Source organism: Hemicordylus capensis, chromosome 3 (genome assembly GCF_027244095.1).
Source record: "Hemicordylus capensis ecotype Gifberg chromosome 3, rHemCap1.1.pri, whole genome shotgun sequence".
Lineage (NCBI taxonomy): Eukaryota > Metazoa > Chordata > Lepidosauria > Squamata > Cordylidae > Hemicordylus > Hemicordylus capensis.
This window is the reverse complement of record NC_069659.1, coordinates 299,608,893-299,624,465: the sequence shown is the minus strand read 5'-3', so window position 1 is coordinate 299,624,465 and position 15,573 is coordinate 299,608,893. Positions and strand designations below refer to the sequence as shown.

The 15,573-nt window shown below is 44.1% G+C and overlaps 1 protein-coding gene across 4 annotated transcripts in view; it reads left to right on the top strand.

Annotated features, from left to right (window-relative positions):
* Positions 1–15,573, top strand: part of GPC1 (glypican 1) — a 315,629-nt gene that overhangs the window by 294,076 nt on the left and 5,980 nt on the right. For all 4 annotated transcript variants that reach the window (XM_053305191.1, XM_053305194.1, XM_053305192.1 and 1 more), the window contains exons 4-8: positions 5,934–6,099; positions 8,005–8,135; positions 10,790–10,909; positions 12,113–12,246; positions 15,160–15,335. In XM_053305191.1, the coding sequence (XP_053161166.1) occupies positions 5,934–6,099; positions 8,005–8,135; positions 10,790–10,909; positions 12,113–12,246; positions 15,160–15,335 (727 nt within the window). The remainder of the gene's footprint in view (positions 1–5,933; positions 6,100–8,004; positions 8,136–10,789; positions 10,910–12,112; positions 12,247–15,159; positions 15,336–15,573) is intronic.

Genomic DNA, 15,573 nt, shown 5'->3' with positions numbered 1-15,573 from the left:
GGAGATAACCACAAAAATGAAATCACACCATACCTCCATTACTAAGGCTGGGCTGGGCTGGGCAGAGGGTCTGCAGAGAGCTCTGGTACTGGACACTCTCTGCCTGCTTGCCTGCCTGCTTGCTTCATTCTTGAGCTTCAGGGAGGCCTGCATGGAGGCCTCTCTGGAAGCCCCGCCCACCCACCGAACAGCTGAGAGGTGGGGAGAGACAGAGCTCTAGCAGTTTGCCTGGGAGCCTTTCAAGCTGCACACAGACACAAAAGATGGGCTCCGGCTGGGCTGCATGGAAAGATAAGTGGCTGGAACTGGGGGTGAGAGGAGGGCAGGCTGCACTACAGTGTGCCCAGAGCGGGGCCTGTGCCAGCACGGGACTTGGGACAATTGCCCCGGTCGCCCCACCCTAAGGACAGCCCTGATGGCCACATGTGGGCTGGGGAGAGCCACTACGCTTTGTCAACATAGCATCCTCACTTATTTCAGCCTAGCACTTTCACTGGCAGGAATTTACCATAAATGATTAAGGAGAGCTGGATTCCCAGCCTCCAAATATGTGCATAACATTCCAGTTTCATGTTGTCCAATAAGCTGCACAGTATGTGATTTATCCCCAGGATTTGCAAGCATACTTTTGATTGTTACTTGTAGTTTTAATATTTTGGGTTGCTCCAAACTGCAGGGATTTTAAAATGCTTGTTACAGTGCCTTTTATACATTGTCCTTGCAAGGTATTCAGTTTTTCTGCCATGTTTGAAATGTATTCCAGTTAGTGATTCAGCTTGCTGTCAGTATGTGTTTCCTTTCTGAAGTACATTTTGTATTAGACTAGCAAAATGCCTGTTTCTATGAAGGTATGTGTACTTGTGTGTATTAGGATCCCCCATGGGCTCTATCAGTGAAGGCTGGCTTGATTCTTACTATAACAATGGCTGACATCCTGACAGTGCAGAGACACAGGGTGAAAACTGCCACTGCAGTGTTTAGCCATGCAGAGTTGTGTTGCTTGTGCAAGGGGCAATTTTTGCCAGTTCCCCCTCCCCCTGGAAGCACTCTCTAGGACTCATAAGTAGGTCCCAGAGGGCCATGCAGCCCTCAGAGACCTACTTCTGGGTCTCAGGGAGTGCTTCCAGGAGCTTTCCAGATAAAAAGACTTTACTGCGGGTTTTCTGTGGGGCTTTACTGCAAGTCTGGAGTTGCTGCAAAAACCCAACATAAAAAGTGGATTTTTAAAATGCCATATAAATAGGGCTACATTCTAAGGGTGATTAAAAACTTCGAATTGTGTGTGAAGTCCTCCCTGATAGCTTACAGGGACTTGGGGATAAATTTGGCTGATATGTGAACGCACACCCTCCATTCCAGAAGAGATGTGAACTAAAAGCTGGGTATAAAAAACTTCCAGGGGATGAAAATTGTTCTCCTGTGTGTGCAGTGTGACTCTGCATTACTAAACGTTGCAAAGGCAGAATGCTTACTGCGCTTCTGTGTAGTCAGGATGTCAGCCAGTATCCCTAAGAACAGCATATTACTTTCCCCTTATGTTGGACAAAGTGAAAATATATATTTGGGGGCAATACTGGAATGGAGGCTAGACCCTCATACTCTGCCCCTCCTACATGCCCACCACTGAGAATCAAGCCTGTTTCTGTCTGCCTGGGTTCTGGTTCTTGGTCACCCTAGAGTGTGACACAGTGTTGAGAGACAGGTTGTTGGAGACTGGCTTTCACAAATAAATAAATTGATAGGTTGGCTGTGTACGTATATTGGTGTCACATGGCTAGCATTTGCTCTGTATAAGCAAGAGCTGTCCTGTTCCCTTTGTTTTTAAGAAAGCCTTCATTTCTTCATCTAACTACTCAACTGAGACCTCAACTCAAAGGGATCTTAACTATGGTTTGGTGGGATGTCTCAGTTTACAAACCATGATTTGCAATTAGCTAACAAACTGGAACAAGAAAACACAGCTTGAAGCATTATAGTTATGGCCATTGCTCTGCCTCCAGAGGCTGCTGACCAAGAAAACAGTGAATCTATGAATGATTGAAGCCGAGTGGCCAGAAAACAGCATCAGACCAGCACCTCTAAACTGTTGTTTGCCTGTCTTGTGTTTGGAAGCTCACACCATTGACTATGTTCTAAACTGAATTCAGCACAAGTGATGGCTTGATGTGATGTTTTTCTAACAAAGAACACAGGGCACTGCTAATTCCAAACTTATTTGAACCTGCATATGGTTTCTAGAGGTGCTTGGATTAGGAATAAGGTCAAAGAATGTCTGATTTGGAGGTTCACAGGAGATCTGAGTGAGCTGGCTGCCAAAAACTGTTCTCAGTAACTTTCTCAGTGAATTTTGAAATTGAATATACACTGAATATTTGGTACCTTATATCGCAATTTGATTTCTAACTGGTTTTGATATTTGAGTTCAGTATTTCATATAATTATTTATTAAGAAAGGCTGGCATCCATTAAGAGGTCATTCTCATGACTGGGCGGGCAGGGCAGCAGTTGGTTGAGCGGGAGGAGGACTGTTTTACTCACCTTTCCTCCAGATGACCAAGTTCTGCTGTTGGGAGCACAAACCACACTCCCAGATGAGCAGCACTGTGTGCTAAAGTCTCCAATCTCCAGTCTCCAATCTCTCATGGTTGGGCAAGATGACTGAGAGAGTGGTGGCTAATCAGCTCCAAGCAGTTTTGGAGGAAATGGATTATCTAGACTCATTTCAAACTGGATTTAGAGCTGGCTGTGGAGTTGAGACATACTTGGTCGGCCTGATGGATGACCTCTACCGGGGAATCAGCAGAAGGAGTGTGACTCTGCTGGTTCTCTTGGATCTCTTGGTGACTTTCGATACCATCAACCAAGGTATCTTTCTGGATTGCCTTGGGAAGTTGGGGATAGGAGGCACTGCTTTACTGTTGTTCTGCTCCTATCTCTCGGGTAGATTTAAGATGGTGGTGGATTGTAAGACATTGTAGAACTGGAAAAGGTGCAAAAGAGGGCAACCAAGATGATCAGGGGCCTAGAGCACCTTCCTTATGAGGCAAGACTACAACACCTGGGGCTTTTTAGTTAGAAAAAAGACAACTGTGGGGAGTTTGTTTGTTTGTTTGTTTGTTTGTTTTAAAAAATGGCTCAGGACAGTTTACACAGAGAAATAATAAATAAATAAGATGGATCCCTGTCCCCAAAGGGCTCACAATCTAAAAAGAAACAAGATAGACACCAGCAACAGTCACTGGAGGTACTGTGCTGGGGGGTCATGCATGGTGTGGAGGAAGTGGATAGAGAGAAATTTTTCTTCCCCTCACATACCACTTGAACCAGAGGTCATCCCATGAAATGGAATTACTTTTTCACACAATGCATAATCAACTAGTGGAATTCTCTGCTACAAGATGTGGTGACAGCCAACAACCTGGATGGCTTTAAGGGGGGTTTGGATAATTTCATGGAGGAGAGGTCTATCAATGGCTACTAGTCGGGGGGTGGGGGGGCTATAGGCCACCTCCAGCCTTAGTGGCAGGATGCCTTTGAGTACCTGTTGCAGGGGAGTAACAGCAGGAGAGAGGGCATGCCCTCAACTCCTGCCTGTAGGCTTCTCAGAGGCATCTGGTGGGCCACTGTGCGAAACAGGATGCTGGACTAGATGGGCCTTGGGCCTGATCCAGCAGGGCTGTTCTTATGTTCTTATGGCACTTGGTGACAGTTTCTCTTTTAAACATGAGTGATTATATGGAGTCCCTCAGGTCTCCATTCTGTCACCAACGCTTTTCAAGATCTACATGAAACTGCTGGGTGAGGTCATCAGGAGATTTGGTGAAGGGTGTTATCAGTATGCTGATGACACCCAAATCTATTTCTCCTTGTCATCATCATCAGGTAATGGCATTCATTCCCTAAACCCCTGCCTGCAGGGAGTAATGGACTGGATGAGGGATAACAAATTGAAGCTGAATTCAAGCAGGATGGAGGTGCTCATTGTGGGGGACTGGAATTTGAGGGATGAGTTGGATCTTCCTGTGCTGGGTGGTGTTATACTCCCCCAGAAGAAACAGGTTCAGAGTTTGGGGGTGCTCTTAGATCTAGGCCTCACCCTGGTATTTCAAGTGGAGGCTATGAGTAGGAGCGCCTTTTATCAGCTCCAGCTGATTCAACAGTTGTGTCCATTCCTTGAAGAGAACTGTCTCGTACGTAGTTTGGACGCAGTTTGGAAACTTCAGTTAGTTCAAAATGCAGCAGCCATATTGGTCTCCGGGGTAACCCGGAGACACCATATTATACCTGCACTGGCTGCCGATACGTTTCCAGACAAAATAGAAAGTATTGATTATTTATTTATTTGATTATTTATTTAACATATGTGTATACTGCCCAAAACACAAGTCTCTGGGTGGTTTACAGCAAAACCATAAAAACAAGTAAAAAGATTAGGAACATAGGAAACTGCCATATACTGAGTCAGACCATTGGTCCATCTAGCTCAGACTCTTCACAGACTGGCAGCGGCTTCTCCAAGGTTGCAGGCAGGAATCTCCCTCAGCCCTATCTTGGAGAAGCCAGGGAGGGAACTTGAAACCTTCTGCTCTTCCCAGAGCGGCTTCATCCCCTGAGGGGAATATCTTGCAGTGCTCACACATCAATTCTCCCATTCAGATGCAACCAGGGCAGACCCTGCTAAGCTAAGGGGACAAGTCATGCTTGCCAGCACAAGACCAGCTCCCAATTTCAAACATAAAACGTTAAAACTATTAAAAATCATCATCAAACTATTAAAACAGTCTCTAATAAAAAGCCTGGCTAACAGATGCGTCTTGACTGCCTTTTTAGAAGTTGTAAGAGATTACTGCCTTTAAACTCTGAATGGCTTAGGTCTGGGTTACCTTAGAGAGCGCCTTCTTCTGCATGATCCCCTCCATATGCTGAGGTCATCTGGAGAGTTCAGTCTTCCGCTGCCACCAGTGCTTCTGGTGGTGTCCCGGGACCAGACTTTCTCTGTAGCTACTCCTGGGTTGTGGAATGCACTCCCCGCAGAAATTCGTGGTTTAGAAAAATTACTGGCCTTCAAGAGAAATAATTTAGAACTTGTGTGTGTGTGTGGCCTTCCAGCGTTTTAATTCTTTAAAACTGTGTTTGAATTGTTTAGATTTTATATGGTTTTAAATTTGATTTTTAAATGATTATGTTTTGTTTTGGTTTTGTAAACTGCCCAGAGCTGTTGGATGGGGAAATATAGAAATGAAATGAAATGAAATGAAATGAAATGAAATGAAATATATACATAAATAAATAAAAGTGCCAAAGAAGTTTAAAAGACTCAGATTTCAACAAGTGTTGACTTCCAAGATCGAATTTCAGTACAGAATCCAAATTTTAGAATTTGAAATGTTGGTGGCTTTTGAATTGTTTTAAATTTTTGCTTGATTCAGCTCTAATAACCTATCTATCTATCTATCTATCTATTAATCTATTATTATTATTACATTTATATCCCGCTCTTCCTCCAAGGAGCCCAGAGCGGTGTACTACATAAGTTTCTCTTTCACAACAACCCTGTGAAGTAGGTTAGGCTGAGAGAGAAGTGACTGGCCCAGAGTCACCCAGCTAGTATCATGGCTGAATGGGGATTTGAACTCAGGTCTTCCCGGTCCTAGTCTAGCATTCTAACCACTACACCACGGTGGCTCTATCTAATTGGGCCCATGGATTTCAGATAATAAATACAGTTTCTCTCTACTTGTGCTCAGTAATGTCTTTTTTCCTGCTCTGTGTGTGTGTGTGTGTGTGTGTGTGTGTGTGTGTGTGTGTGAGAGAGAGAGAGAGAGAGAGAGAGAGAGAGAGAGAGAGAGAGAGAGAGAGACTTTTATTTTGTATTTTAGTGTGTAACCCACCCACCTCAGCACTTGAGAAATAATTGGTCATTGTTTTTAAAGGTCCCTCTGAGCCTGTATTGCACCCGGGCCATTATGAAGCTGATGTACTGTGCACATTGCCGGGGCATGTCAAATGTGAAGCCATGCAACAGCTACTGCCGCAACATCTTGAAAGGCTGTCTGGCCAATCAAGCAGACCTGGACCCTGAGTGGAGGAACTTGATTGGTAAGAGCAACAGACAATGGGATACAATCTTTGACTGTGTTAACCCCTGCTACCTGAACAGAGGCACCTTTTTAACATGGTGCTTCTCTTTATTTAGCAGGGGGAGAGTAACTGGCCCTGTCCACCTCCAGCACAGTACCTCCAGTGACTGTTGCTGGTGTCTATCTTATGGTTTCTATTTAGACTGTGAGCCCTTTGGGGACAGGGATCCATCTTATTTATTTATTATTTCTCTATGTAAACCGCCTTGGAAACTTTTGTTGGAAAGTAGTATATGAATATATTTTGTTGTTGCTTTTGCATGTAGCTGATGCTCTTCTTTTTGAAGGAGAGAGAGCAGTTTGGAGAACAAAGAGAATAAATACACTTGTAGGCAATTGAGAAATGCATTCAACAGCCCTTTGCACTAAATTCAAAACAGTATCAATAGATGGCTTTGAAGCAATGCTTCTTCGCTTAGAAGGACAAGTCAGGGAAAATACTGTACACCCTATTTTTCACTAGGGGCTTTGGAAAATTTCACAGCGCTTATAGAAAATTTCTTTATTTCAGAGTTTTGCTTTCTCCCAGAGTAATTATTAAAAGTTGTAATAATTTAAACTTTTTGATTTGTTTTTCTAAAAACTTTTTAAAAATTTAAATTATTTAATTATTATTATTTTTTTTTAAATGCTTTTGTGCATCTTCTGAAGATTCTAGTACTTTGCATGCACATCTTCACCTTACCTTCCCATGCTGGGTGCTTTTAAGCACTAAACTGAGACTGGCATTTGGAAGCCCCTTTTCTTCTGGGACATTCCTACACCAATACTTGAACCTCAGATTGTACACACTGCATGGATTTCAACAATCCCCAGGTGTACCTGGGGAGACAGGAGAGGAGAGCTGGTCTTGTGGTAGCAAGCATGATTTGTCCCCTTAGCTAAGCAGGGTCTGCCCTGGTTGCATATAAATGGGAGACTAGAAGCACTGTAAGATATTCCCCTCAGGGGATGGAGCCTCTCTGGGAAGAGCAGAAGGTTTCAAGTTCCCTCCCTAGCTTCTCCAAGTTAGGGCTGAGAGAGATTCCTGTCTGCAACCTTAGAGAAGCCGCTGTCAGTCTGTGTAGACAATTCTGAGCTAGATGGACCTGTAGTCTGATTCAGTATATGGCAGCTTCCTATGTTCCTGCCTGTCTACAGTGTAAGGAATGGAAACACAGATAGGCTGAAGATCCTGGCCACATGTTATCTTAGTCTGGTGATGACCAGGGCCGACCCTTAAGGTTTTTCATGCCCTAGGTGCTGATTGATTTTGGTGGCCCACCACCACCAGCCAAGATGTGAGGAGCTCCAGCTTTCCCTTGAGCTATACAGGCTGCTCATTCATGAGGGAGAGAGAGAGAGCGCGTGCAAGCTAAGGTTAGCTTTGCTTGCTTGTTCTTTCTCCCCACTCCCCCTCCAGAGAGAAGAGCAAATGGGCATTCCCAGCAAGTCAGGACCATCTGGAGAGGTCCATCTGCAGTTGCCACTGTCTCATGTGGTGGCTACTCATGGATGGGCTTTCCCTTTTGCCACCCCGGGCTTTGGAATGTGCTCCGTACCCCAAATAAGAGCCTTCACAACTCTGTTAGCTTTTTAAAAGACTCTCAAGACACTCTTATTCATCCAAACTTTTAATTAGATGTGTAAATTGTGAATTTGTTTTTAAAACTGTTTTAAAGTTTTAATTTTTTTATTGTATTTGTTGTAAAACACACAGAGGTGTGAGTTTGGGGTGCTATACAAATATTTTTTAAAAATTCCACATTTTCTTAATATAGGCACATGTTTGCGACTGGTGTACTCACTATCCAATAGAAGTTTGATACATTATTTGCTTGGTATATTCTTACACAGTCTCTGTATTTGTGGTTTACTCCCCTAGATTCATTGCTCTTGGTGGCTGATCGCTTTGATGGCCCGTCCAACATCGAGTCAGTCATTGGTACAATTCATACGAGGATTGCAGAAGGCATTTCTAATATGCAAGAGCATCGAGAATCTATAACTGCCAAGGTAAAAGCTGGTTTATGTAGCTGAGAATGTATTCAGCTGCTACAGCACGCCCCCCCAGCAGCCCGCCTAGCAGTGGCACAGCTCCAGGCACTCACATGTGCAGAGACCAGATGAGTGAATGCCAGAAGCCACATGGGCTGCTGGGGGGAATGCTGCTGCAGCTTCCAGGAGTGGCACCGCACCAGTAAGCAGCACCTTCTCATTTACTTTTCATGGTGCCTCTTGTTGCCCCCTGGCACCACCTGCCCTCACTGGCCGCCCTAAGCTTTATCCCCTTTACAAGCAACTCTATAGCCACTTGAATTGGTTCAAGCTGGTTTGGTTGAACTGACTGGCCAGGCTGGTCAGTTCAACCGAACTAGTTCACGGACCAGTGGGTCAGTCCAAACTCGGGACCTGTGGGTCGGTCCAAATTGGGCCGAACGGTGGCAACAGTCTTTGCACACCCCAGGGGCGTAGCTATAATTGAGCGAAAGGGTTCAAAGAACACGGGGCCCCAGCTCCTGAGGGCCCTCCAGCTCCATCCCTCCCTATTTTGTTCATTATCTCCCTCACTTTGGGGGGCCACCAGAGAGAGGGATGAACATGGGCCCCCTCTCACCTAGTTACGCCCCTGGCACACCCATAGCTAAAACCTGTCTTCATCCCACCATAGGAACTGACCCAACTACGCCTGATAATTCTACTTGTCTCTCCCTCATCCCTGCCCTTTTAGAAGATTTACACAGCTGCGGTTTTGAGCAGAATGTGATACATTAGTTCTACATGGGGGGAATTAGCTCCATCATCGTTCCTAAACTGTGCAACTCCCCATCCAACCGAGGCTGATGTTAATAACAGAATAATTTGTGTTCCTGAAACCCAGCTGCTTTTCCCATGATTCCTAAAAACAGTAACTAAGAGATTCTGATGGAGAATGAATTGGGAGCTGACTGGCAAGTAGATAAGTAACTGATAGGTCAGCAGGGAGAGAGAACACATCCGTGCAGCACAAAATACAATGTTAATACAATGCAGAAATAGAGCCATCAATTCAGTGAGAGAGATATAGAGAGCACAAGGGGATAAATGAATCTATACCTCCCAGAAGATATTTTTCATTGTTCTTGTATGTTTTTATGCCCCTGGAAGAATTGCTTTGTAATAACCACAGTAATAAACTATAAATGGGTGAGCTACAGTGATGAAGTTGGATCCATTTGTCTCCCCATAAAACACATTTCAGAATATTTTATGTGCAATTATTAAAAATCTTTGGCTAGCAGGGCAGTAAACTGTCTCTGTTGCTCTGCAAATTGCTGATATGGACCAAGGGGCACCATAGGTGACATTTGCACGATCTGTGAGGATAAGATAATGATCTGAAACGCTGTTCCAGGGGCAAACTAGCCAAGTGGTTACCTATTGTAATGAATAGTTATGGGTTGCCATGTCCAGGATTTAACTGACATTGGGATTGTGTGCAAACACCCCAAAGCCAATTGATCAGTAGATTGCAGCCACAGCCACCAAAAGAAGTCTGTAAGCTAGAGTGTATCTATTGCTGTCACACAGGATTGCAACGCAGGTGTGGAATCCCATCTCTCATACTAACAATCCTAGCTTTTCAAAAAGTTGAAAGAAGAACAAACTGAAGAACAAACTTTACGCTTGTAACTTCAATCTATTTTTAACCATTTTGAAAGGAAAGGGCAGAAATAGGTTGTTGATGGGCTTTTAAAAGCAACAACAGACCTGGAAATTGGAAATTGCATTTCACACACTCATTATGAACTACGGTAACATCATTTCACAATTTAAAAAGAAAAGAAAAAAATAATGAGAGGTAAGTTTCCCCAAGGGGAAAAAGGAACTGAGTAATTTAGAGACAATCAAGGGGCAATTCACTAATGCCCCATCCCTGTGGAAAATGAAGCAGACGCCACCAGGAGAAACTTCTGATTAAAAGCACAGATGCCTGAAAAAGCCTCAGTAGCGTTTTGCCAGTCTGCACTGGACAGGTGGGCCAGAATTGCATTTTAAGTGGGGAAACATTGCCACAAGCCAGCTCTTGTGGGGATAAAATAGAATGACACAGAAAACACTGAAATGTAACAAGGCCACAACATTGTCTGGACTTCTTGTAAGAAGTAAGTGAATGTTGAATGGCAGTTCCAAACTAAAGGGCTTGTGTGGAAATAATGGTATAAGAGTGTGTGTGTGTGTGTGTGTGTGTGTGTGTGTGTGAGAGAGAGAGAGAGAGAGAGAGAGAGAGAGAGAGAGAGAGAGCGCAAATGTGGAGATAGGAAGAAACATGATTTGATACTTTCCTATTAAACAAGCCACCTAATGGTGCAGCAGGGAAATGACTTGATTATCAAGCCAGAGGTTGCCAGTTCGAATCCTCGCTGGTATGTTTCCCAGACTATGGGAAACACCTATGTTGGACAGCAGTGATATAGGAAGATGCTGAAAGGCATCAACTCATACTGCGTAGTAGGAGGCAATGGTAATCCCCTCCTGTATTCTACCAAAGAAAAACCACAGGGCTCTGTGATCGCCAGGAGTCGAAACCAACTCGGCGGCACGCTTTACCTTTATCAAACAACAACTCTGACTTTATGGAGCAATGTTTGTTGAATTGCCTACAAAAAAGAAAGTTGTTTTTCCCCCAGGTCTTTCAAGGTTGTGGAAATCCCAAAATCAACCCCAAAGCTTCCAGTGTTGAGGATAAGAAGAGAAGGGGCAAATCCATCAGTGAAGATAAAGCTTCAGGGCTTGGTTTGGAGAAACTTGTGAGTATGGCATTTATACCTCCAGACCTTTATAGAAGAGCTTCCACACTAGGACACTGCATATATTAATATAAACTAGAATACTAATCAGGTGTGCAGAGGACATTCATGGTTGCCTTAAGAGCCAGTTTGCTAAAATGCTTATCCTATTTGGGTATTACACATTCTGCAAGGCCCCTTTGCACTCTATGATTCTGTCCCAGCCTTTCTCCAAAGTGCTTGGGGCAGCACCCATAGTCCTCCCATTTTATCTTCAAAACAGCCCTGTCAAGCAGGTTAGGGTGATTGGCCCAAGTCATTCAGCTTCTTAATTGAGGGAACCCAGGCTTCCCTGGTCCTGGTGCAACTCTGTAGAACTCCCATTGCTGTACTAGTTTCGTGACTTTTCAACAGCAGATTGATGTTATTCTAAGATAGCTGGCCCATAACAGCTGCAGTACCGGTTGAAATGTGAGCTGCCACTCTTTGCTCTTTCTGCTGTAGCACTGACATATTGATTCTTGCAGGCCTCTTCGGTATAACTCCATCTCTCTTGAGTGAAAATTCTCCTAGAACCTGCACTGATCTCGCATTCTAATCATAAGCACTTCATAAGCATCCCATTGATTTGCCCTCTTAAGAGTCTCAAAACAAGCCCTTCCCCTCTTGTTTTGGGGACATTTCCAATACAGTCAAAGACATTCTACCTACAAGACTGGAAATATGTGTTTACTTAGCAATTATTAAGCATTTTTGTTGGTTGAAACCAAAGTCATTATCACTATTAGCCAGCTTCTTCAGAGTGTTGCCTTCAGCTTCCTGCTACGTAGCCACAGTTCCCTGATCACCCTCCCTTCTCATCCCTGTTCATTGCCAAACTCTTCTGCTCCCATACCAGACATCCTGAATGCTCTTTGTCATGGTCCTCCTTTTTTTATTTTTCTTGGGGGAGCTTACAGAAATTGTGCTTTGATTTCTTTGCTTTCTGTCAAAGAGCTGGTTTGGTGAAGTAGTCTGTCTCGAATTGCTGTCCTATACTCAGGCAGATGAGCACACAGGGACTCTTACAGCAGGCTTTCATTCTTTTTAATGGAATAACAACTGCCTGACATTTGAACATACAACGTCTGAAATAATATAGCAAGGTTAAGGCTGGCCTTTAGAATGTAAAGGCTTCCGCATTAAAATCAATGCTTTCTTGGGCCTTGCTTTTTCATCTGACAGGTTTCAGATGCCAAAGGAAAGCTGAGGGATATAAGGGACTTCTGGGTTTCCTTGCCTACCACACTTTGCAATGAAAAGGTATCATCTGGTTCTGTGAATGAAGACAAGTGCTGGAATGGAATGGCCAGAAGCAGGTAAGGATGGAGAAGATGGTCCAATAGTGAAGCAAGGTAACAGATTCATGACGTTTTAGAGTCTGTACAGTGAATTCCATTGTGTAGGTGGGTGAGCAAGAAAAAGCAGTTTCACTCAGGAAGAGAAAGTCAGCCTTAAAGGTCCCTAGGATCCAATCCTCTTCTTTATTTATACTACACACACACATGCACATCCATTGGCAAAAAGACAGGAGCTATGTTTTTGTCCTATAGAGCTAGTTAAGACATAATGCAGAACCATAGTTTAAGGAAAAGATGTGACTAGGGGGAGACATGATAGAGGTGAATAAAATTACCCATGGAGTAGAGAGAGTGGACAGAGGGGAAAGTTTTCCCTCTCTCACAACACTAGAATCAGGGGCCACCCCATGAAACGGATAGCCAGGAAATTTAGGACCAACAAAAAGAAATACTTTTTCAGTGCATAATTAATTCTCTGCCATGAGATGTGGAGATGGCCACTAGTTTGGATGGCTTTAAAAGGGACTGAGACAAATTCATGGTGGACAGGACTATCAGTGGCTACTAGTCTGGTGGCTGTAGGCCACCTCCAGCTCAGAAGCCTCTAAATACCAGTTGCAGGGGAGCAATACTAGGGATGTGCGAACCGGTTCGTATCCGAACCGGTTCCGGTTCGGCGGTTCGGTTCCGAACCGAACCGGGGGGTGGGTTGGTTCGGACCGGTTCAGATTGGTTCGGACACCTGAAAATTGGTAGGATGGTAGCTGGCACCCAGAGGTACCTGTCACCCAAACTCCAAAGCAATCGGACACTCGTGCGCTTTTTTATGAATTTTTGAAAATTATTTTTATTTTTTTCTCATAGGATATAATGGGACTTGAACCAGGCCATTATTCTGTATTGTGAAGCACCCATGGGTGCCAACAACCATGCAAACCCTGAAGCAATCAGACAGCCCTATGATTTTTTATGAATATTTGAAATATTTTTAATTATTTTTCTCATTGAGTATAATGAGATTTTCAATGAGACACCATGAATCCACTCTAATATGCTATCATAGAATCCACACTCAATACCTCAGAAACAAGAGATCCCTGTACGCCATGGGTTAGAAACCCATGGGGGTGGTTGGCACCCTATGTGCACTACACCACCACTCGCTCTGGGCCACCCCAGCACCCCCCATGTGCACTTATAGGGCTGCTGAAAGCTCCATTATAACTTATAATGAGGAAAAACCTTAAAGACGCGTAAACTTCAACAATTAACCAAAAATCAGCCCGCTGCCCAAATCCTTTGAAAAAATTCAGGTAGCTTCCCTGCCCCTACCCAGCACTACCACCAACCCCACACCGCTCTAGGCCACCCCTTTCCCTCTGAAGTGAAGCGATACACCCTTCATTATACCTAATGGGGAAAAACCTTAAAGACACGTAAACTTCAAAAATCACTTAAAAATCATCCCTCTGCCCAAATCCTTTCAAATAATTCTGATAGCTTCCTTGCCCCTACCTGGCACTACCACCAACCCCACACTGCTCTAGGCCACCCCTTTCCCCCCGACGTGAAGTTATACATTTGCTGACACCTCCATGCTTCTTTATGGAGAAAAACCTTAAAGACGCGTAAACTTCAAAAATCACTTAAAAATCACCCCTTTGCCCAATTCCTTTCAAATAATTCTGATAGCTTCCTTGCCCACCTTAGGAACTACCACCCACCACACTTCACTCTATGACACCCCTTTCCCCCTGACGTGAAGCTATACAATTGCTGCAATCCTAATTATTCTCTATGAGGAATTCAAAAATACTTTAACAATTCACCAATAATCAGAGGAGTGTCCAATTGCCTTGGGATTTTTTTGGGTGGTAGGCACCCCTGTCTGTCTACCACACACCCTGCTTTTGTGCCGCTAGGTGCTTCACAATAGGGGATATGGACTGGTTCGGGTCCCATTATACTCAATGAGAAAAATAATTAAAAATATTTCAAATATTCATAAAATATCATAGGGGTGTCTGATTGCTTCAGGGTTTACGTGGTTGTTGGCACCCATGGGTGCTTCACAATAAGGAATAATGGCCTGGTTCGAGTCCCATTATATCCTATGAGGAAAAAAAATAATTTTCAAAAATTCATAAAAAATCATACAAGTGTCCGATTGCTTTGGGGTTTGGGTGACAGGTACCCCTGAGTGCCAGCTACCATCCTACCAATGTTCAGGTGTCCGAACTGATCCAAACCAGTCTGAACCGGTTCGGATCTGAACCGAACCAGGGGGTGGTTCGGACAAAACCAAAACTGAACCACCCCCTCCTGGTTCGGAACCAGTTCGGATCCGAACCGAACCGGGCGAACCGGTTTTGTGCACATCCCTAAGCAATACCAGGAGAGAGGGCATGCCCTCATCTCTTGCCTGTGGGCTTCTCAGGGGCATCTGGTGGGCCATTGTGAGGAAAATTATGCTGAACTGATCCAGCCAGGCTGTTCTTATGAACTGGCCACAAAACTGAGTCCTTTTTCCCTTATATCTCTCCCACTACATGCAAATTCTCCACTCCCTCTCTTTGAATATTGGAGTATTAGAATTAAGCAGAATTTGTGACTATTGATAACCAAACCATGATGAAGCAAAGTAGATAAAATCTGTGCATGAGAAAGGGGGACCAGGAAAGCCAGTCCCTAAATTGTGCTGTTGGTAATCTAGATTCAGGTTATGCCTGCACTGGCCCCTGGAACCTTATCTTGCAAAAACTGGAAGTGCAGACAGATCAGTAGTGAATGTTTTAATCAGCTCAGTTTAGAAGAGACTGTTGGTGACTGCTGGTGAGTTGCCAAGGTGGTTTAAAGGTAGTATGTTGAAATCAGTTACAATGATACCACTCCGAAGTTGGCGTTCTGCATGAACACATATGCTCTCTGCAGATACCTTCCAGATGTGATGGGAGACGGTCTAGCCAACCAGATTAATAACCCAGAGGTTGAAGTAGACATTACCAAACCGGACATGACCATCCGCCAGCAAATCATGCAGTTAAAGATTATGACAAATCGAGTGCGTAATGCATACAACGGGAATGATGTGGATTTCCAGGATACCAGTAAGTATGCTGTAGAGAAGAGGGAAAGGTGTGGTGCTGTGAATGTTTCACAATGTATATGACAGCTGGAAGAATGAGGGCTATAGAACTCCAGCAAGCAGCAGGACAGAGAAGACCCAACTCCTAACTAACTTTATTACTCTGTATTTACTTTATTACTCTGTACCTACTTGCCCTGAGGCAAGGAGCTTACTATATATAAGTGTTGCCCCCTCTGCTGTCATTCAAAGACTGGCTA